General features: G+C 39.7%; 1 protein-coding gene across 1 annotated transcript in view; it reads right to left on the reverse strand.

Annotated features, from left to right (window-relative positions):
* The window catches only part of LOC124555403 (lysosomal Pro-X carboxypeptidase), a 61285-nt gene that overhangs the window by 24530 nt on the left and 13675 nt on the right, over nt 1–23080 (reverse strand). The window contains exons 3-6 of the mRNA XM_047129298.1: nt 20515–20616; nt 20205–20395; nt 13556–13713; nt 6105–6277 (exon numbers count right to left, since the gene is read on the reverse strand). Coding sequence (XP_046985254.1) covers nt 6105–6277; nt 13556–13713; nt 20205–20395; nt 20515–20616 — 624 coding nt within the window. The remainder of the gene's footprint in view (nt 1–6104; nt 6278–13555; nt 13714–20204; nt 20396–20514; nt 20617–23080) is intronic.

The following is a 23080-nucleotide window of genomic DNA, read 5'->3' on the forward strand; positions in this document are numbered from 1 at the left end:
TTCAAAATTTCCTTACAGGATACAAGGATTGGGTATGACAGTTTTAGAAAGGCTACAATGATGGATACTCTCATACACTGTAGTTATAATCCTCCACTTGCATACAAGATAGCAGTTTTTAGATCAATGTTTCAATGCCTTCACAGTGCACCCTTGTGCCACAAGGTGTATGATTGAGAATTTTAGTGTATTCTACATGTTGTATATGTCAACAGATGTGATTCTAATGATATAATTAAATATTAATAAATGTATACTGTGCAAAAAAGAATTTGCTAGGAATAGGCAGAGGTCAAATGGTAATGAATTCAAACTACTGAGGTTGGACAAGGAGGAAGACAAATTCATTGGTTGCCACAAGATACCATACTTTGGCACGATTTCACAGAAAGTAGACAAAAAGCTAATGACAAAAAAGATGAAGCCAGTGTTCTTTATTCCACAGAATCTTGGCCAAAGACTTGTACACAGAGAGAAGGTAGCTTGTAAAAAGTATAACGCTACTGGTGTATATTGCATCAGTGCAACAACTGTCTTGCCAAGCATATGGGGGAGACTGACAGAGGGTTTGGCATAAAGTTCCGAGGACACCAAAGTCTGAGGAATTCAAATTATACTTTAAGTAACCACTCATGTGATTCTGGATACTCCATAACAGGTTAGCTAATAATTTAAAAGCCTTACCCAGAGAAGTAAAGGGGCACTTTAAACATTCTGGAAGAGATTGGAACTATACAGAGTCTAAAGCTATACCATTAACACGCCCTTAATAATCATGTGGAGTTAAGACAGTACAATGTACTATCCAACTTTGCCTTTCAAGGAATAATGTCATAGTTCTCTGTCTGCTTGGTTACTGATCCTAGGTTTGATGTTATACACTCTAGTGTCTGGTCTATTTGGTTTTATCTATTTTATATGCTCAAGTATTCTATAGTTTATATGGTTGTGTTGCGTAATGGGGGCCTCAATCATTTCCATCATACTTCAATATGCACAAAAATGTTTGTAGCTTTCCCTGCTATGTGTGGGATGGCACTAGTGCCCTCCAAGACACACATGAGCATACTGGCTAGCAGTGTGCCCCTGCACAGCAACATGGTTGGAGGCTTGCTGCGCACTGCTCCCTGGTATGAAGTGAGTTTTCTTAACCATTGGGCTTTCAGCATTACTAGCTGGGCCTTTTTAGGTTTTTTGTTGTTGTCTTATTTTGCTCTTTTCATTGTAGGTTAACACGCTTTTAATACGTCAGTTTTTCAACTGGCCAATCTGATGCCCTGCTTTTTGTGGGTAACAGTATTTTATTTTGAGAAGGTTGACTCCCCTTTCTTCCTGCATCATGAGCTTAATGTTTTACTGGCATGTGAGTGTTTCATATTGGTTGTCACAGAGCTTAGATTATTAGGATAGGTATCTGTTTTTTTTTATCATAATGTTGATTGTATGTTTAGTATCTTGTAGATTTGATTCGATATCACAAAAACAGTCATGCTCCTGTAAATAAAAGATCATATACAGCTAAAGCAGTTTATTTCTAAAGCATGGATACTTCAGGTGCAATTGCCCTCAACAACAAAAAAAACTATCTGTAACTTGTATGCTTGTATTTCATTGCAACTGAGAATAAAGCTGGTGTGTCAATGGGAAAATGAGTCGTAAAATGTTATTCTATAGTTAAAAACAGCTTTTTAGTCTCTCAAATAGAAAGAAGTCTTAACACAGTTACTGATATGGTACTACTATCTCATTACATAATGCTGTGACATACCTGTTCAAAGTTTCACATTTTAACTGAATGCATTTATACCATAACAAAAGAGAAAGCAATGGGTACCATTTTTAAAAATTTTCTGTTCTAAGAGGCCTTTTCTGCATCACCATGTCACACAGAATGGCTGGTTCATGAGTTTTTCTGTTGCTAGATGATGTATCAGCTACATATATCTGACACAATGCATTAACCTTGTTTTATACTACATTCTAGATTTTTAACATACAAATTTATAATGATAATAGATGGTAAATGGAAGGAGGAATCATGCAGAATGGCTAAGCTCAGAGGATGAAAGAAGCACACAATGAAATTAAGCAGTTGAAATTCAAAATCATGAGAATTGGGCACTACATTGTAAAAAGAATGAAGTCAACTAATCACAGAACATCAATTGATTATAAGGAAAATGTAGCAAAATATACTAAGAAATGCAACAATGAGTCATTGGAACAATAAAGGGAAAGAAATAAAATGACAAAGTTAACAATAATAACAGTGATAATAATAATGGTAACGATAATAACAATAATAATAATACACATACAATTCACCAAAAAGAGGACAAAATAGGTTTCCAGTACCTCAAACAGAAAGAAGAAGCCTTGAGAAAATTACTACCTTTATTTCAGAAGAAACTGAAATGGTACTATCCGTATCTCAGAGGAATTTCATTACTATCATCAGAATATAAAATCTTATCAAAAGTTCTTCTGGACATATTAAAGCCTCAATTAAATAAACAAGCTGGAGACCATACAACTGGATTTAGTAATAGCAGATCCTGTCCAGAGAAAATTCTAAACCCCAGACAAATAATTAAGTACATGAAGAAAATATCAAATAAAAAGGAAGGGTCAATATTTGATTTTAAAAAGGCTTATGTTTTGACAGGCAGAGACTCTCTCCTCAGAATCCTGAAAGAATTTAGAGCATACAGGGAAACTCTGAAAATAACTAAACACACTTTTACAAACACAGTATCTAAAATTAAATTTTTGGGAACAAGTTCTAGTTCCTTAAAAACTGTACCGGAAGTCAGACAAGGAGATAGTCTGTCACCTCTATTTTTCAATTGTGTGTTGGAAAAACCGCTGTAAGAGAATGGACAACTGAGGGAAAAAACAAAAAAGTTAATAACTACTTTAAGCTGAGTAAATTGAAAGAAGCAATAAATTGTTTGGGCTTTGCCAATACCCTCATAATAATAGAAGGGACCTTAGAGAATGCAAAGAAAGGACTAGAACTTCTGAAGAAGACAGTTGAAAAGGCAGGTCTACAAATAGCTTTTGAAAAGACAGAATACATGACCAATGACACTAACTCACCAAAATTTTTAAAAAACCAAGTATGTTAATATCATGAAGACAGACCACTGCAAATTTTTGGGGAAAAAAAGTAAAAAGAAGCAATTAAAATCAGAACTGAGAAACTGAAAAGAGCATACTTAAAAGTGAGAAACCTGCACACTAAAAAAATTATGTTCTAGAGATGTTAAATTAAGGCATCACATTACAGTTTTAGAACTGGGAGTCCTCTGAGTTGGAAACATTATTTTTATCTGTATACAAAATTCCATATGATGATTTGGAAAAGAAAGAAAAAAATTTGTACAGACAAGAACAAAGATGGCAATTGTGTTTTCAGATCAAATAAAGAAATAAACTCATTTTGCTCTAAAGTAACAGATGAGATCAGGAAAAGTCATGGTACACTCTATGAACATCTAGAGAGAATGAAGGAAGACATATTAACCCTTTAAGTGGGAATGATGGATATATCCAGCCACACACTGCAAATTCACAGTGGGTTGGATGGATATATCCATCCGCTGGATTCTGTGGCTAGTAGCTGATGGGGAATGACGAGTTATTGGCCTGCCATTGAAACTGTGGTATCAGTTGAGCTTCGTATACTATATCATAGCTCTCTTCAGGTACTAAAGCATATTCTGGGCTAGTTACAATATTTTCCACTTTTTTGTCTTTGTTTACCAGTGCATCAGTGAATTACATTTTGCAATAGTGAAAAGAAATCATTTAGCATATTTGGAGAGAGACAGCTGCTTTTAGGACGTGTTGATAATTTCAGTGACAGTTCTGAAAGTTTTCAAGATATGGACATTGACGTTACAGCAAGTGATTTTTATTCAGAAACATTAGACGACAAGACACCGTTGCCGCATGTGGTACCTAGTGCATTTGTGCATGCTAGTTCAGTTTGTGATCAATATTTGTTCAGTGATAGTAGTGGTACACGCGTGCTTCTAAAACAATATGATGTGATGAGTTGTTTTATGTGTTTCGTGGATGGTGCTTTGTGCAAAGTAATAAATGAACATACAAACTTATATGTTCAACAGTTCATAGCTTCTTATCACAATTTAGCAGCATGCTTCAGGGTTTGCAGTTCGCACAATACTACAAGAGATGAGATAAAAACACTTATTGGAACACTCACACTTCAAGGAATTCTCCACAAACCAGAGCCTCAGACAATTACGCACTGTCAGCAGAAAACTACTCAAAATTCACCTGATTATGGAGTATCTGCACCATAAATTCATTTCAGTATACTTGCCAGAAAGGAACATCACCAATGATGAATTGTTGTTACTTTGGAAATTATGGCTTAGATGGAGGCAATTTAGTCCAACAAAGTACAGCAGATTCTACACTGCCGTGTAAGCAACTCCGAGTATGTATGGGGCTTCATTGTTTACATTCGAAAGGACACTAATTATGGTAGCCACTATCCAGAAGGAACAATAACCTTGAAACCTGTTTTGAGTTTGCACATGATCTACTTGGGAAAGGTCACTGCATTTATCTAGACAACTAGTACACCAGTCAAGATATGGTGGACAAACTAATGTTGGCACAATGGGACAAGACAGGAAGGGGTTCCCCAACTTCATAAAAAATGAAAAACTGAAGAAAGGAGAGTACATAACAGGGTACAGATGCAAGCAGATGGTAATGAAATGGGACAAAAGATATGTTGTTATGGTCAGCACTTTCCATGATGATACATTTTTAAATGTAAACCTAAAGAATGGTATCATTCAATAACTGCGATTCTCAGTTGCACAGCTACCAGATGGCCAGGAGCAGGCTGAAAAAATATTATCAGAAGGTTTTCCACCACACATTAGACACTGCATGATTCAATGCAGACATTCTGTACAAGATGCATGGTGGCAAACAAAGTAAAATGAGCTACATGGCTAGTCTTGGTGGACAACTCGCCATATCTTCACCACAACAAGGGCCATCAGTATGATGTCCATCTCTAACACTGAAAGCAATATGCCTTACAGTCAGGCATTTTCTAGATTTTCTGCCACCCACAAAGAATAAAAGACACACAAGGAGGTGTACGATGTCCACAAGAAAAGGCATTCACAAAGAGACTTCACACCGGTGTGCAGAAAGCTAAGTTTCCTTTAAAATGTTTCACACTGAAAATGTCTTGTGAAATAATGAAAATAATTTTTTTTTGACTTCTGCAATATATTTTGTTCATTCCCAACCAATATTAATTTAAATTAAAAAATGAAAACATGACAGAAAACTTTTATGTATGAGAAAAGTACACAGCACCACGACAGTATGGGCTGGTGCAAATTACCCAGTGAGGATGAGGTGCACACACATGAACTAACCACTTAAGAGGTTAACAAAGAAGATCTTCACATTCTCCCAAAACAGGAAAACAGGAAAGGAAATTGAGTGGGGAGGCAAGACCAGAGAGGGTTAAGAAGAAATACAGACTGAACAGGAGACCTTATTCAACAGAGACAAATTCAGACCAGAAGTCAAGACAGGAAGACAAACCAAACAGAAGAAAAACTGGAGTCAAATGGTCAGAGGAGAAGAAAAGAGCTAATTATGAGAAAATGAAAGTGTTTTATACACGGAAGAAAGAAAAGAGAAATGAATAGTTATTTTGATGTGGTCATTAGTTGGATGAAATAATAATAATAGTAATAACAAATACAATGGAAGTGGTGTTTAGATGACAAATAAAAAGGAAGTATAAAATGACAGGTAACAAAAATATATGGGAGAAAAGAAATAAAACCAGTTAGTGACATAAGGGAAGGAAGCAAAAATGTTGGAAAAATAACATGCAAGCAGACCAAAAAAACACAATGGGGAACAGAAAGAGGAAAGGCATAATCTGTTGAGAGTATATTATGGTTTTCATATTTGCTTCTTCACAAACACTTTAACTAATTTGTGTTAATCAATTACATGGTAGCTCATGTTAAATATATAATGAATAGAAACTTAACTTCTTTTTTAAGAATGTACACTGAATGTAGAATTACCTTTATTGGGTAAGCTGGAAGAGGAAGAAGAAAATTTGTGGCATATGGGTAGTCTAGCATTGCTAGATTTGTGTACACATCAGTTAGCCAAGACATTAGAAGATCTGCGTCAGCTTCAGACTGAAGTGGTTTACAAAGTGTCCAGTTCGTTGACAGCCATTTTCGACCTTCATCTGGAATGACAGTCATCTAGAGGTGATACTCTGTGATTCACTAACATAGTTGAACATCATATTTGTTAATTTTCAGCAGGAGTTATATATGAATACAAAGCAATCAAATAATGCAGTACCTGCAAACACGCAAACAAAAATTAAATATTATAACTCAAAAAGGCATAATTAGTAAGTTAAATAATGATCTGTGCACCGACCATATATGGGCATATTATTGTGAGCCCGGGTGGCATATTGCAGCAGCTGACAGCAACTGAGCATGGGATGATGTTACTGTAATAATTCAACGAGCCCTTCACAATTTTGTGAGACATGTGAGCTGGCTGAAACAGTGGACTCAGCAGTACTGCATAAATGTGTACAGCAAGAGGCAAGACAGGTTTCCAGGATGGCAGTGGCAGTAATGTTATGTGACTGGGAGTGGTGCATATGCGCAGCAAGTGCATAAATAGTGACCATTTTGTAACAAAATTATCCTCAGTCTCACAACTCTACCAAGATGAAGGAGCTGTGCCAGGCAAGGTTGACACACGGAACTGCAATTGAAGTCACTGATTCAAGGCTATGATGGGGCAACAGCTCTAAGAACTATCTGGACTTAGTGTCATGGCACAGCAGGCTATCCCAGGTCTACTCCAGTAGCACATCCAACTCCTTGGGTCACTTCCTGTGTACACCAGCCATCTTCCACCATTGCAGGACTAGTGCCTCATTGTGGTGGAGTTTCCCCATTGTGATGCAGCCGAGGTGCCACCAGGGGCTGCAACAGATATGGCATCAGTGAGTGTACATGCAGCTGGCATGGAAGTCTTGCTGCCAGGTTACATAATGAGACTGCAAGCGCACAGCGGAGTCTCTGCTTCGGTACCATGGGGAATTCAAGCAGCCAGCCCAGCAGGACTCAGTGGTCAGCTGGTCATTCGCCCAGTGTGCTACACAGTGCAAATGCTTCAATAGAGAACTTCTGTTAACTTTGCAGCCACCTTTCTCTGGAGCCTCCTGGGCTTCCCCCACACCTCCAATACCTGTTTGCACCATTCTGGCTCATTGCCCTCCCTACACTCGGGGGTACTATAAATGGAAGGAGTGAAAGTAATGAAACAAGACAAAGTAGAGGTGCTGAGTGGCCACTAGGCACATATACAAGACTGGAAATGTTGCTAACCTTTTACACACACACACACACACACACACACACACACACACACACACACAGCTATAACTGACTACACTATGTTGGCACTGCAGCTTAACTGGAGTGAGAAAGGATAGCAATGAAAATAGATTATGCCCATTTCAAAGGAACCATGCTGACATTTGTCATAAGTGATTCACAGAAATCACAAAGAACCAACTCTAAATGGCTACACGGGGATATGAGCCACTGCCTTCCCAAATACAAGTTCAGTATCTTATCACTGCAACACCTCCCTCAGTTTGTGGTGAGAAAGGATGTGGGGAGGGGGAGTGGGGGATGTACGAAGGGATGACAAATAGCTGGCAGGGAGAGGCAGCAAGCCCATTGGATAGGAATGTGGTGTTGGTGAGCTTGCTCTGGCATAGCTAGCGGAGGGTGTGTGAGGCTAGCAGAGGGTGTGTGCGGTGCACAATGGCCTGGAGAAGTGACTGGGAGGGGAAGACAAAACAGAAGAGGAGGAAGACTGCAGACAGGAAGGTATCAGAGTAGAATGAGTGAAGTGGGTGGGGAGAGGGGGGAAGCCATGGGGTAGTGGTGGAGATGGGTGAGGAACAGGAGTTAATGGACATAGAGACAATGAGGATTGTGGGATTGAAGATGGAAAGATGTGTATTAAGAACAATTCGCATCTATGTAGGTCACAGAAGCTGATGTTATGGGTGTGGGAGTGGGGGGAGGAGGAAGAGGAAGAGGGGGAGGGGGGAGGGGGGAGGGGGGAGGGGGAGAGAAGTGGAAGACCCATATTGCACGGGTTGTGAAGCAACTACTGAAGTTGAGCATGTTGTGTGTGGCAGTGTTTTCTGCTACTGAGTGCTGAACTCTGATCTTGACAACAGTTTGGAGGTTGGGAGTAGTTGTGCCCCCAGGATCTCCTCATATATTTTATAGATGGGTGGGTCGTAGAATGCCATTTGAGAGACCACCTCTACCCCATTAACACCTGACACTAGATCTCTATGCACCTATATTCTCCATGCCCATGTCCCCTTCATAACCTCCAGCAATGTCCTACTGACTCCATACCCATCATCTCATTCCTTACACACTTCGCAAACTACACCCTTATCCATAACTACTTCTCCTTTGAGGTGAAGACATACAGATGAATAGATGGCACAGCCATGGACATCTGCTTGGCACACTCCAACACCAAACCTGTTACTGGGTCACAGGAAACCTTCCCAACCACCCAAGATCCCAAACCATTTGTTTGGTTCAGGTTTATTATGAAGACACAAGATTAAGACATTCTATCTTTGTTCATCCACAGACTTAACACATTCTCTCCCATTCACTTGACTGGTCCTTCTCAGCCCATTATGCCATCTTCCTGGGTGTTAACCTCTGTGTCAATATAAATTCCATTAACTATCAACAGTACCTCCATTTTCATGGCATCCATCAATCCATAATGAAAAGTCTTTCTCAAAAAGCTTGGCCACCTGTGGACAGTGCATCTGAAATAATGGACAATCCCTCGTCCGGAATGAGAAAGGTCACAGACAGGCATTACTTGCCAAACCTAGTCAGCAAACAGATCTCTTGTGCCACATCCACACATGCCCCTAATATTCCAACCATCCCCATGAACCAGTTGCAAATGAAAACTCCTTGCTCCCCTTTAAGCCAATATCACCACAAACTGGAAAAGTTTAACTATATTCTTTGCCAGGCTTCAAATTCTTACCATTGCCATGCCACCCATACTCCAAATCCTTTTTCACATACGTCACACCCTTGTGGAAGACTCAGATGCAATATCTGTTCTATGCACCTACCCAGCACATACTATTACAGTTCCATCAGAGGCAAACCTCATCCTAACAAAGGCAGGGCCACCTATGAGAGCAATCACATCATGTATCACCTCTGTCACAACTTTTCCACAACCCTTAATGCAGGCAAATCTACCAACCAACTGTTCCAAATAAATGGACACCACCAAACTGTAGCCACAATGAGAGTTGACCAGCCGTTTGTGGAGCGCTCTGCTGAGCACAATACGCTCAACTTAAATGGACGCCTTGCAGTCTGTGTCATGTGGATCCTCCCACTTCATCCCCAATATCAACTCCTCTGACCTGTGTAGATGGGAACTGTCTTTGCAACACATCCTTGTACCCCACAATCCTCCTGGCCTTAATCTCCACATGCCCTGTGCGACATCCCCACTTCACTCCCTCTTCTTCTGTTCAATCTCCCTCTATTCAGTTCATGTCACTGTGCATCACACTCAACTCCCACTTTGTATCTCATACGCTTGCTAACATTCCCGCTGCCACCTTTCTTCCTTGCACCAAAACAGGTGCCACAGCAGTAAGCCACGAGGCTTGTACTGTGGAAGGCAGCAATTCAAATTCCCTATATAGTCATGCAGATTGAGTTTCTGTGATTTCCCTAAACTAATGAAGGCAAATTGATGATGGAAATGATGAAAAAATGAAGAAGTTGATATTGGGGATGGGGTGGGAGGATCCACATGACACAGACTGCAAGGCGTCCATTTAAGTTGAGCGTATTGTGCTCAGCAGAGCACTCCACAAACGGCTGGTCAACTCTCATTGTGGCTACAGTTTGGTGGTGTCCATTTATTTGGAACAGTTGGTTGGTAGATTTGCCTGCATAAAGGGTTGTGGAAAAGTTGTGACAGAGGTGATACATGATGTGATTGCTCTCATAGGTGGCCCTGCCTTTGTTAGGATGAGGTTTGCCTCTGATGGACTGTTCCTTTGAAATGGACACAACCTATTCCCTTTCCCATCATTTCTCAATCTGAGCTTGTGCTCTCTCTCTAATGACTTCATGGTCAATGGAACATTAAATCCCAATCTTTCTTCTGGCTCTCGCCTCCCATCCCATCTGAAATAAAAAATAAACACTCACTGCAGTTAAGCTGCAGTATCTGCAATATGCATTCAACAAAGGCAATGTGTGTGTGTGTGTGTGTGTGTGTGTGTGTGTGTTTTCTTATGTACTAGTTGTGTATAAAGGAGGACATCATCTGCAAGTTTGGTAATGTTTTCATTCTTGTTTAGGTGCCTCTTAACTAGACAATATTTCAACTGTAGGGTGAGTAGTTACCTTTGTTCCTTCCATTATCCATATTTCAAAAATATTTTTCCATTTCCATATTAATAAATAAGTTAGTTAAAGGCAGTTGATACGTAATAGTGTGTAAGGTTACAAATCAAGTGTGCCACACAAAATTGAATAACTCACTACTGAGGTACAAATATGCACAACCAACAAATGACATTTATTTTTCAGATTGTGATATAAAGTGTAAGAAACTGTGGAAACATGCTTGTGATAATATTCTTTGGCTGCTTTCAAAATAAACACTCAGAAGAGGTAAGTAAGGTAGATGCAGCCATTCTACTGGAAAAGTTACTGCTCCTAATCACTTCCTGAAAGGTAACAGTAGAGGTGTTAGAAAAAGGATCTTGATAACTTTTCATATTCATATTTGTGTTAAATAATAATGGACTGGACACAACAGAAAAGAATAAAGGTAATGACTCACCAGAATTGTTGAACTGTTGAGTGGTAGACATGCACAATAAATTAAACGCTTAGCTAAGCTTTCAGGCAATGACTTTCTTTGAAGCTAAAACACACACACACACACACACACACACACACACACACACACACACACAGGGCTACATTGAACCAGTGCTGCAGCCTTACTAGGGTGAGGTGTAGTCTTAGATGGAATGAGTATGAAGAGGAGCGAAGGGGAAAGAAGGGATGAAGGGAGTGGAGGCTGGTAGTTAGGGGACAGAAGGGGGGATGCAAAAAGGGCCTCAGTCTCTGCTCAACCCTGTCCCACATCCACTTCCATCACTATCACCATCCCCCTCTCCCCTTGCTGTACTTCACACTAGCTGATCCATCTATCTATTAAACTATGCCGACATTGTTTTCTTTGCAGTCTCCCCCTGTTCTATCCTGCCTCCTCCCTCCCCTAGTCCACTCCTCCTATTTCATCTGGTACCATGTACAGCTTGCCTCCTTACACCAATGCTATCTCAACAGTGCAGGAAATGTATTCACAGTTGCAAATACTGACAACTATGAGCTCTATAATGGAATGATGACAGTGAAAATTTGTGCCAGACCGAGACTCAAACCTGGATTTCTCACTTTATGCGAGTGGTTGCCTTAACTGCTTTGGGTATCCAGGCATGACCCATGGCCATTCCCAAACTTCCATATGTTCTCATTCCTGTGTCATAAATCTGTACTAATACACACATTGTGTCATTCCCGTTCAGCGGAAGACATTTTGATAAAAAGTCACTGCCTGATATCGGTCAATAAATACAATATCGCAGTGCCTGTGTTGTTAAGAACAGGGATGCAATGTTCCTTTGCACATGGATGCATGTCAGAAAGAACATTGCATCATTCTTCTTAACAACACAGGCACTGCAATATCGTTTCTCATCAGTGCCACAACCTTTTGTCATCTTTACATCCCTAACTATAACTCTCTCTTCTCTTCATGCTTCTTTCCCCTCCTTGTTTCACACCCACTTTACCTGACATAAACCTTCACACCAGTGGGCTGCAGCGGTGTAGCCATGAGTTATAGTTCTGTGATTATTCTGTTGACCATAATTGCAACACCTTGCTAAGATGTGGAACAAATCAGTTTTACAATTATAGTACACTTTATCAACAAAAAAATGGCACTATGGTGAGAATCTCAATGATTTAAGTTATTTTTTCCCTGCATAATTTATAGTTAACTATGTTCAATATCTCTCTCTCTCTTCCTCCCTTCCCCCTCCCCCCCCCCCTCTCTCTCTCTCTCTTCTATGGAGTAGAAGGAATTGTCAAGAAGATATCATTTCAGTTTTTATTTGAATCTGTTAAATTCTTTATATCACTGGGTAGGCAACCAAAGATTTTTATAGATAAATACCTCACTCATTTCTGTGTCACACTAAGGTAAAGTGATGGAAAGTGTAAATCAGTGTTATATTTATGAATGATAATGTTTTCAAACTGTGCTTGATTGTTGACAACAAACTTCATAAAGGAGTAAATACTCTGTAGTAGTGTTGTAAGTATGCCTAACTGTTTAAAGAGCAGTCTACAAGAGGCTCTACAGGGGACACTATATATTACTCTTGTTACGTGCTTCTATGCAACGAGTACATTTTTCCTAAATGACAAGTTATCTCAGAATATGATGCCATAAGACATTAGTGAATGAAAACAGGGAAAGTAAGTAACAGTTTTTTACATCCTCACTGCCAAAGATAAAATCAATGACAGTCAGTTTGCAGAGAGCCAGTTATTAATTTTCAAGAAAATGTTATTTACATTTTCAAGTGTTGCAGTTACTCCCTTAGGTTTGATCATAATACTTACGATGTCATCAAAGAGAACTACTTTTTCTTCTTGGATATATGATGGAAGATTATTTTTATATAATAAAAACAAGAGTGATTGCCAAATATCTATCTTTGCAGTATGCATGTACTGATTATTCCTCATTCTGGAGATGTATTTCATGGTGTGCACTCCCAGAGGTTCTTAATACAACTGTCTGCATCCCTTTGTGTGTGTGTGTGTGTGTGTGTGTGTGTGTGTGTGTGTGTGTAAGGATGGGAAAGGAAGTCGGCCATGCCCTTTCGAAGGAACCATCCTGGCATTTGCCTGAAGCGATTTAGGGAAATCAAGGAAAACCTAAATCAGGATGGCCGGATGCGGGATTGAACGGTCGTCCTCCCGAATACAAGTCCAGTGTGCAAACTACTGCGTCACCTGTGTGTGTAGTATTTACACATGTTGCTGGTCATATAAATCATTTTTACAAGGTGTACTATATTTATGGGGAGCAAAATTTTTCACTAATTAAATCATACAATGATCTCATTTTGTTGTACCAGTAACTATAACACTGCATTAACTAAAACACTATTACTTTAATGGTATGACCACTACTAAAGAAACAGGACATCAAAAAAATCAGAAAACACATATAAAATGCAGAAACTAAACTTTATTTCAGCAATATAATAGTTCACGATGATGCAATCACAAGAAGTAAAGTCTATTCATACCTGTCTTGCTTAGCTTTCTGATGATATCCCATGATTTTCGTATTGTATTAGAGCATTCTTTAGATTCTGAGCTGAAATCTGATGTAACAATTCTATAAAATGCTTCACATGGAACAAGGCCTGGGAATTGCAAAATAGGAGCCGAGGCTGCAATTGCTCTGTGAAATGAGAATACAACAGAAGAATCAAATGAATCCATTAATGATAAAAAGTAGTTTCATTCTGTTCTTCTAGGATAAATTTAATATTTCTAGTTGTTAATATTAACACTTTAATGTTTCCTGTAAAGAATATGAACATATTAAATATTCTGAAAAGGATTATGTATTATTGTATTCACAGTTTTGTTTCTGTCTGAGCTGATGAATGTATTTATTAAATACTGGTATTTTATAGATTAGGCCAGGATAAAGTGTGACATATGGTGCCTTACAAAAGTACACACAGTGCCAAAGCAGGCTTCTTCCTTTATATAGCCAATGTAGCACATACTATGCTTTTTCTTCTTCTTCTTTGGTAGATCTCTCTTATGGCAGGCGTTGACACTAAAGGTCCACAGAATCACAGAAGTTTTGACTCTTAAATGTAAATATTAATAATAATAAATATAAGTAAGGTTCACAGCATAAAATTTCTCAAGTTTATAAATATTAATAAGATGCACTTTGACTGATCAACTGTTCAGCTACATGAACTGGTTCCTTCATTTCTATATCTACATCTACATCTACATCTACATATGCATTCCACAAGCCACCATACGGTGTGTGGCAGAGGGTACCCTGTACCGCTACTACTCATTTCCTTTCCTGTGTGAGAGAAAAACAACTGTCTATATGCATCCATATGAGGCAGCTATCATTGCAAGCTGATGCAAGAAGCTTTAGAGATGCCAACTAGATGGGGTGCTGGTTGATGTTCTTTTGCAAGAAGTTACAGGTGGGCTATGCTGACAGTAAGAATCGCCACCTGGGCCTTACAATAGGAAGAGTAAGCACATGTTCAGCCTTGACACCACTGCTGAGGCTGCTATACTGCTGACACAACAATGTGCAGCAATGTACAGGAACGAGATTGCAGTAGTAATGACCTGGATTACCACATGTTGCACCACTATTGTGGCCTATGTGATGAAGAATGAGGTCATGTCAAAACATGGGTGTAGCGAGCCACAATAAATACTGCCTGTTTCCGCTATGCAGTGTCAGTCATCATCTGCAGTCAGCTCTGAGAGGTACTCCATGTCAGTCATTGACCTGATGTGGGTCACCCAGCCTGCTTTTACTAGACACAACCTCTGCTAACTTTGGAACTGCAGCTATGCCTCAGTCCAGATGCCACCAGCAGCTACAATGGTGTCTCCCAGCTGGATGGCCACCTGCTGGTTGACCACTGCCAACTTGAGGGTATCTACCTTGGGGTCCACAGTAGAGAGCAGGAATGAGCTCTGTAAACTTGCTTTATATCCCCAGAGGGTCCTATGACATCACCTCAGAATTCACCATCTCTATATGCTCAAAGCCTTGACTCATCAGACTCCACCATTGCCCACTTAACCAAAAACTCATCGCTTGAGTCTGTTATCAAGGACAAGTGTACTATACCAGCACGGAAGAGGTAGTGAGTACAAGGGTTAGTTAGTATAACCAAGGACTCATGGCATTGTTCCTACAATGCAAACATTCAGTCTGATGATTATTATATACCAACACAATGAATGATCGGTTAGCACTGAATGTTATTTTGTTCATAAGTATATAGATGTAGGTGTATATGCTGAGGTGACAAAAGTCATGGGATACCTCCTAATATTGTGTCAGAACTCCTTCTGCCCGGCATACTGCAGCAACTCAACAAGTTGTTGGAAGTTCCCTGCATAAATATTGAGCCAAGCTGCCTCTACAACCATCCATAATTGTGACAGTGTTGCTGATGCAGGATTTTATGCATGAACTGGTCTCTCAATTATGTTCCATAAATGTTCGACGGGATTAATGTCAGATGACCTGGGTGGCCAAATCATCCACGTGAACTGACCAGAATTTTGTTGAAACCAATTGTGAACTGTTGTGGCCCGGTGACATGGAGCACTGTCATCCATAAAAATTCCACTGTTGTTTGGTAACATGAAGTCCACGAATGGCTGCCAATGGTCTCCAAGTAGCCAAACATAACCGTTTCCACTCAATGATCGGTTCAGCTGAACCAGAGGAACCAGTCCATTCCATGTAAACACAGCCGACACCATTATGGAGCCACCACCAGCTTGCACAGTGCCTTGTTGACAACTTGGGTCCATGGCTTTGTGGGGTCTGCATAGCACTCGAACCCTACCATCAGCTCTTACCAACGAAAATCAGGACTTGTCTCACCAGGCCATGGTTTTCCAGTCATCTGGGGCCCAACTAATATGGTTATGAGCCAAGGAGAGCTGCTGCAGGTGATGTCATGCTGTTAGCTAAGGCACTCATATTGGTCATCTGCTGCCAGTCTTTTAATGCCAAATGTCACCACGCCGGTCTAATTTATACATTTTTCATACATCCCACATTGATTTCTGTGGTTATTTCATGCAGTGTTGTTTGTCTGTTAGTGCTGACAACTCTACACAAACACCACACCTCTCGGCTGTTAAGTGAAGACCATCAGCCACTGCATTGTCCATTATGAGGGATAATGCTTGAAATTAGGTATTCCCGGCACACTCTTGGCACTGTGGATCCCCGAATATTGAATTCCATAATGATTTGTGAAATGGGATGTCCTGCGCACCTAGCTCCAACTACCATTCTGCATTCAAAGTCTGTTAATCCCCATTGTGTGGCCATAAACACACTGTAAACCTTTTCACATGAGTCACTGAGTACAAATGACAGTGCCCTTTTGTACCTTGTGTACATGATACTACTGCCATCTGTGTACGTGCATATCACTATCCTATGACTTTTGTCACCTAAGTGTATGTATGTATGGATGGAGTCATATGTATGGCTATATATTTATATATGTTTTTATGCCTGTATGTATTTATGTTTATGTTTGTATGTATGTATATGCTTAAAACTGTTTTGAAGACAGCTGTAAATTTACTTTAATATTTAGTCTCTATTCAGACAATGTAATTATGTTCACATACACACTCTTTCAACACATTACTGGGTCTGTGTTGACAGTAAATGAAAACAGAATTTGAGGATGAAGTGTAGTCTCTAAATGGTGATTAATTATTAAAATAAATTTGCAAAAGTCTTTGGAAAAGTTACAGAAATGAATGATAAGCTACACAACTCATTATTAGTCCATAAACGCAAGTTGCCACGCAACAGAATGCACAAATAACAAGTTTTTTGGTCACAGGTACAGAACAGTGACACTGCTCTGTACCTTGTTTTCATTTGTCAGTGCACAAATGTTTTCTCATGGTGACTGTGGCATAAATAAGAACACAACCATTTTGTTTACACTGGATGAACACTATGTTTCTCATCTGAAACATGGACTATAACATCGAACTTTTTCCAGGCCTCACTCTTCCTGTTATGGGGCACATTTGCAATTGTATACACTGCATCATTTAATTTTCTTCTTACACCCTCCACAGTCTCACAAAACACAGTTTAATTATAGGCCATCTGATAGCAACAATCGATCATTCTTGCCCTGTCAGTGCTACACTACAACAGCAATATCGTGCAATCAACATTTTTACTAAGTCACGAATAGCCTTACAGTGCAGCATGATTCAGTTAGAGGAAATGGTCAGCAAGTAGTGAGAGACCACAGTGCCACCATTCTGAGACTCATCACACTTGTAGAACTGCAGCAGGAAGAAAGGAAGCAAGGAAGGAAGGAAGACAGGCAGCATAACAATGATGTTACAGTGACACCTTGGTTTCTAATGTATGCAACCCTCAACATTGGACTCATACTCATTCTTTTTCAGATCTCTAGTCCGTAATGTGCACCTGGGCCTAACTAGATGCTGAGCCACCATCAGCTCTTTGTGGGCACATCCTAATACTGCAGGCTTATCTCTGTGGGCCACTGTTGCTGTATAATGTGCTGGGGCCTCTGTTTCGCCTCTGCACTCGGGGGTTATCTGCGCTTAGCCACACTTTTACATGAGCTGGCATGACCTCCTTCTACAGGGCCTGTGATCCCTGTGTGCTGGGCTTCTGCTTGGGGCATGATGCCACACTTTGCTCACCAGAGTGTTGACACTTGAGTCCGCACTGCTATGATCTGTTACATGGGGCGACACTGTGAGCTGGTTGTGTTTATGAAGGCCGCGCACTGATCTCTGCAAACTTCCCACACTCCAGGGCCGGCTTACATCCCTGCGTGCTGACCACAGCAAGATGACATTCAGGCAGCTGTACCTTATGCATTGAATAAACATACTACTATATACTGCTTCTGCATTCTGTTGTTTGTTGACCATCTGTTTCCCATACACCTGCTGCCCTGCCAACCTGCTCACTACATCATTGCCATCCTGACCGCTCTTACAAAACAGTTTTATGGAATGTGATTTTTTCTGATTTCTGTGAACTCCTTTTAGAAAGAAAACTTCTGTAAATATAAGGATTGTGTCAAGAAAAATACATTGAAACAATTTCTTGAGCAGCTACCTGTACCATTCTTGCAGTGACTATTTTAATGCCAGGAACTGTAGAATACTATACTCATGGAATTGGGAATTGCTTTTTATCATAGAGTAAGCAAATGCAATCAGAAATTCTGAAGAGAACAACAAGCGTGAATAACAATTAGGAAAATAGAACATACAGAATTATGTCAGTTCAGAGCCACCACAGAATATGAAGTGAGAAATGAGGATGTCAAATGTGGACCAGCAATGCAATATTTCAAGTATAGAAGTATGTTAGCAAGGAAAAATAACTTGAGGTTAAGGAACAAAATGTATTTAGAGTGAAGCAAAGAACAGGTATGGATCCAGGGTTAGGTTCTGTGGTGATTATGGTTTGTTACTGTCTCTGAATACAAGCTGAATGATAATAAATAGCTTAATTACCATAAAATATTTTACTGTAATAATAATAATTTAATCATTGCTTTACCATAATAATAATAATTTAATCATTGCTTTACCATAATGTGCAAGAAACTGCAATTCAGAAAAATGCATCCTTTGAAAGGTATACATCTGAAAATCTGAGAAGTATAGAAGTATATGTGTCACATGATTAATTTATGAACTATAATAGCAATGAACTCTCACAACTTCAGTAATTTCATAATTTAAACAATATAAAATACATGTTTGCAATCAAAATTATCAGTATTTCATTAAGCACCATGACTGTTTACAAATTATGGTTATGCAAGCATGTAAATGAGAGGGATGCCATTTCTTTCAGTTGCTTCTCCTCTTATTTTTTTCTTAGTGGGGTATGTCTCATTTTGTCTCCAACTGCTAAACTTCCAATAAGGGGGTAGTTTGTGTTGTTGCCCCAGATGATGATTACACGAATATTTTGTCAGGATTTATAAGCGGCGGGTCCTTGAGGTATGGCAATACGCGAACACAAGAAGTAAGTTTAAACAGTTTTATTAAGAAATGCGGATTATAAAACACGCACGCTACACGCACCCATCATCACAGTGTCTGACATCCTAACACTGGCTAATTACGGTCATATTGTAAGGCTCCATGGTGAGCTAAGAAAAGAGACATATTCGCGCCCGAGGACGCACTAGTTAATACTGCGCGCTGCGGACAGCGGCCAGTCGCATACTTTCCGTCACAGTGTGGCCGGACATGTGTCTACTGACCAAGCAAATGGTCAGCATTCCAGACAGGTCGGTTGGTGAGCGCGAGTTAACGTACCGTACGGTTGCGTGCACCCCGTAGACCCTTATGTAGTTTGCCAGTTCAACCTGTGGATTCATGAGCCATATCTGATCCCTTGTTGGCAGCAGACACAGTCAGCCTTCACCTAACTGGAATGTTAGTGGTCAGGCAACAAGGCCACCCATGTGATCAGGCACTCGTACAATCAACTGAAAAGTATCCTGTGTTAAAAATGTTGCGAGTTCTGGAGTTTCTTGCCATTCTCAAGACTTCTTAGTTTTCATGCCGCTTTTTCTCTGAATATTAGTTTATGTAAAAATAAAAATTTGTCTACAAAAAAAATTTTTTAGTGTGACTGTGGGAGGGAGGGGAAAGGTGGGGGGGGGGGGGGGGTGTTCAAGATCCCAATGACCCCTCTCCTGGGTCCATGCCTGGCAAAGAATGACTATGTAAACAATCCCTGAAAATATTTTAAAACTATGTTTAAGCACATTTCAGACTAGCTGCACTGATGAAATGTTACATGAGAAGAATTTGGTCTGGAAATTTAAAAAAAATATTATTGTATTGGATCATTATCTGATAATCAATATCAGTTACCCAGGACATGGGAACCATTGTAATTGCAAGAAGAAACAGACAAAGAAATGTGGAAATTAAGTTATTAAGGAGATTTGCTAGGATAACTAAACAAACAATATAAATCTGAGTAAGACAAAAAAAAATCAGAGAAAATTACAAAAAAAAACTATTTAAAGGCTAATGAAAATGAATGTTAAATTAAAAATCAAGCAATATCTCACTTAACAAGAGATTAAATATTAAAATAATTACCCAGAAACAATATGTGGATATTTCATGCGGATCCACGCTGCAAGCATTCCGCCATATGACCCACCAAAAGCTATAACTGGATTCTGCCGGTTAAATGGTCTTGATAATTGTTTGGATTTTATATGCTGTATTAGATCCACATAGTCAGCCAATGCTTGTTGTGATGTTAGGTAGCCTAAATATTTCGGGTCCTGTAGTGCAGAAAAATGTGTCACTAACACACCAAAACTGTATATCTAACAAAAATATTCTTCACAGGATCAGGTTACATTAATTTTACAAGCACTGCACATATGAACATATCACTTACAGAAAAAGATTTATTGCCATAAGGCAGGGAGTCACCATAATAACGATGTTCTGCAAAGATGATAAGAGCCTTGAAGTCAGGTGCTGACTCCCAGATAAATCCCTGTAACAAAACAAGGATTGATAAGAGATGAGAGACTTAATGTCATAAAGTGTCAAGGGCATTAATATTTTATTCCTTCATTGGATAATTGTCCTGTATTATTCATGATAAAACATATTACAAGGTGTACAACTTTGCTTCCGCTGTTTGCTGATAGGTGGCGACAACGGCATGTAGCGGTCGAAAGAAACTGATTGCAGACGTCAGGCAGTTAGCTTGGACCTCGGTCAACTTAACCTCATTCAAACATTAGTCAATTTGTGTCTGCATCATAAATTTGTTCTTGACTGAAAATGTCGGTTTACAAGCCTAATTCTCATCATTTGCAGGAGGTGTTACTGTTTTGTATCAATATGAAGAAAACAGCAGCTGAGTCTCATCGAATGCTCTCAAGTATGTATGGTAAGGACACTATTAGTGAAATAATGTGTCGTGAGTGGTTTGAATGTGTCAAGAATGGCGAGTTTAATGTCGTAGACTGGCATAGTGGTGGAAGAGAGAATGTTTTCGAAGATGCAGAATTGGAGGCATTGCTCAGTGAAGACTCGCATCAAACCCAAGAAGAATTGGCACAATCAGTAGGAGTGACAGAGCAAGTCATTTCAAAATGTCTCAAGGCTATGGCCATGATTCAGAAAGAAGGAACTTGGGTCCCATGTGAGCTGAAACCAAGAGACGTTGAACAGCGTTTGTGTTTTTGTAAATAGTTGCTTCAGAGGCAAAAACGGAAGGGATTTCTGTGTCACATTGTGACTGGGGATGAAAAATGGGTTCATTACAATAACCCTAAATGCAAAAAAATCATGGGGATATCCCTGCCATGTTTCCATGTTGATGGCCAAACTGAATATTCATGGCTCCAAGATCAAGCTCTGCATTTGATGGGACCAGCTCAGCATCGTGCCTTATGAGGTATTAAAACCAAGTGGAACAATCACAGGTGCTCATTATCGAATGCAATTAATGCATTTGAGCAGAGCATTAAAAGACAAACGGCCGCAATACAGCGAGAGGCATGATAAAGTGATTTTGCAACATGACAACGCTCGACACCACGTTGCGAAAGAGGTCAAAATGTACTCGGAAACGTTAAAATGGGAAGTCCTATCCCACCCGCTGTATTCTCCAGACATTGCTCCCTCTGGCTATCACCTGTTTAGATCAATGGTGCATGGCCTGGCTGACCAACACTTCCGATCTCATGAAGAAGTCACAAATTGGATAGATTCGTGGATCGCTTCAAAAGATGAACAATTTTTTTGACGTGGGATTTGTATGCTGCCCGAAATATGGGAGAAAGTAGTGGCCAGCAATGGAAAATACTTTGAATGATACACGTGTAACCAATTTGTTTCATTAAAGCCTAAAATGTTGGGGAAAAAATGGCGGAAGCAAAGTAGTACACCTTGTACATATAATGTGCTCTGCACGAGACTAGATTTTGGTGCTGAAAGCATCTGGAAGTTTGCTTACTTTACATACATGCATTAATGACATATGGAATTACATTATGCCTGTCTGTACCATATGTTCTAAGCATATGTGTCTTGCATTTATAACTGGTAAGCTGAAATTTATCCTTATTATCACAGCACAATAAGGAACTTTTTGGATTATGTTCTCCACGTTTTCACTGAAGCATGAAGCCACTAAGGCACCTCAAGGAGGTTGTCTACAAAAGCAACCAACAAGAATGACTGGCCCAAGTTCACCAAGATTATATGGTCTCCATAAGATACATGAGAATGAGATAGTCATCAATCTGGGTTCTCCTAGTTATCACCTGGTCAAATGCCTTATGGGTGTTCTCAGTTCAACCATTAGGAAATGTGAACACCATAAATGGGACTCCACTGACTTTGTACAACATTTGCAAGGATTACAGCTTCAGAAGAGATTTGTCATGTTCAGTTTTGACATTGTGTCACTTTTCACTTAACTGTTGTGGTAGACTCATTCCAGCTAATTCCGCAGAAATTTGATATGATCATTACAGATTTCAAATGAGTAAACAGTCTCTGTTGTAATTATGTAACAGCATTATAAGTTTCCCTTTCCTTAATCACAAACCTCTATCACACCATTTTCTCTTTTTACCCCCTCTTTTATCCCTCCTCCTTTATCCCTTTTCTTTGATATTAACACATAATGTTCCCTGTGTATTTAACCTCATCCCCTTTACATTCTCCTCCCCCGCTGCCCCTCCTCCCCATGCCTTCACACGTCATTCATATTCTCATAACGGGAGGATGACAGTTCAAAGCAGCATCAGTCCATCCAGACTTAGGTTTTCCGTGATTTCTCTAAATTGTTTAAGGCAAATGCTGAGATGGTTCCTTCAAAATGGCAATGTTAAACACTAATCTCCTCCTCCTCTATATTCCCGCTCCTCCAGCGTCTCCACTTGCTGGCCCTCAATTCACACAGTTCCCCATCTGCAATCTCACTATATGCTATACCACTT

Source organism: Schistocerca americana, chromosome X (assembly GCF_021461395.2).
Source record: "Schistocerca americana isolate TAMUIC-IGC-003095 chromosome X, iqSchAmer2.1, whole genome shotgun sequence".
Lineage (NCBI taxonomy): Eukaryota > Metazoa > Arthropoda > Insecta > Orthoptera > Acrididae > Schistocerca > Schistocerca americana.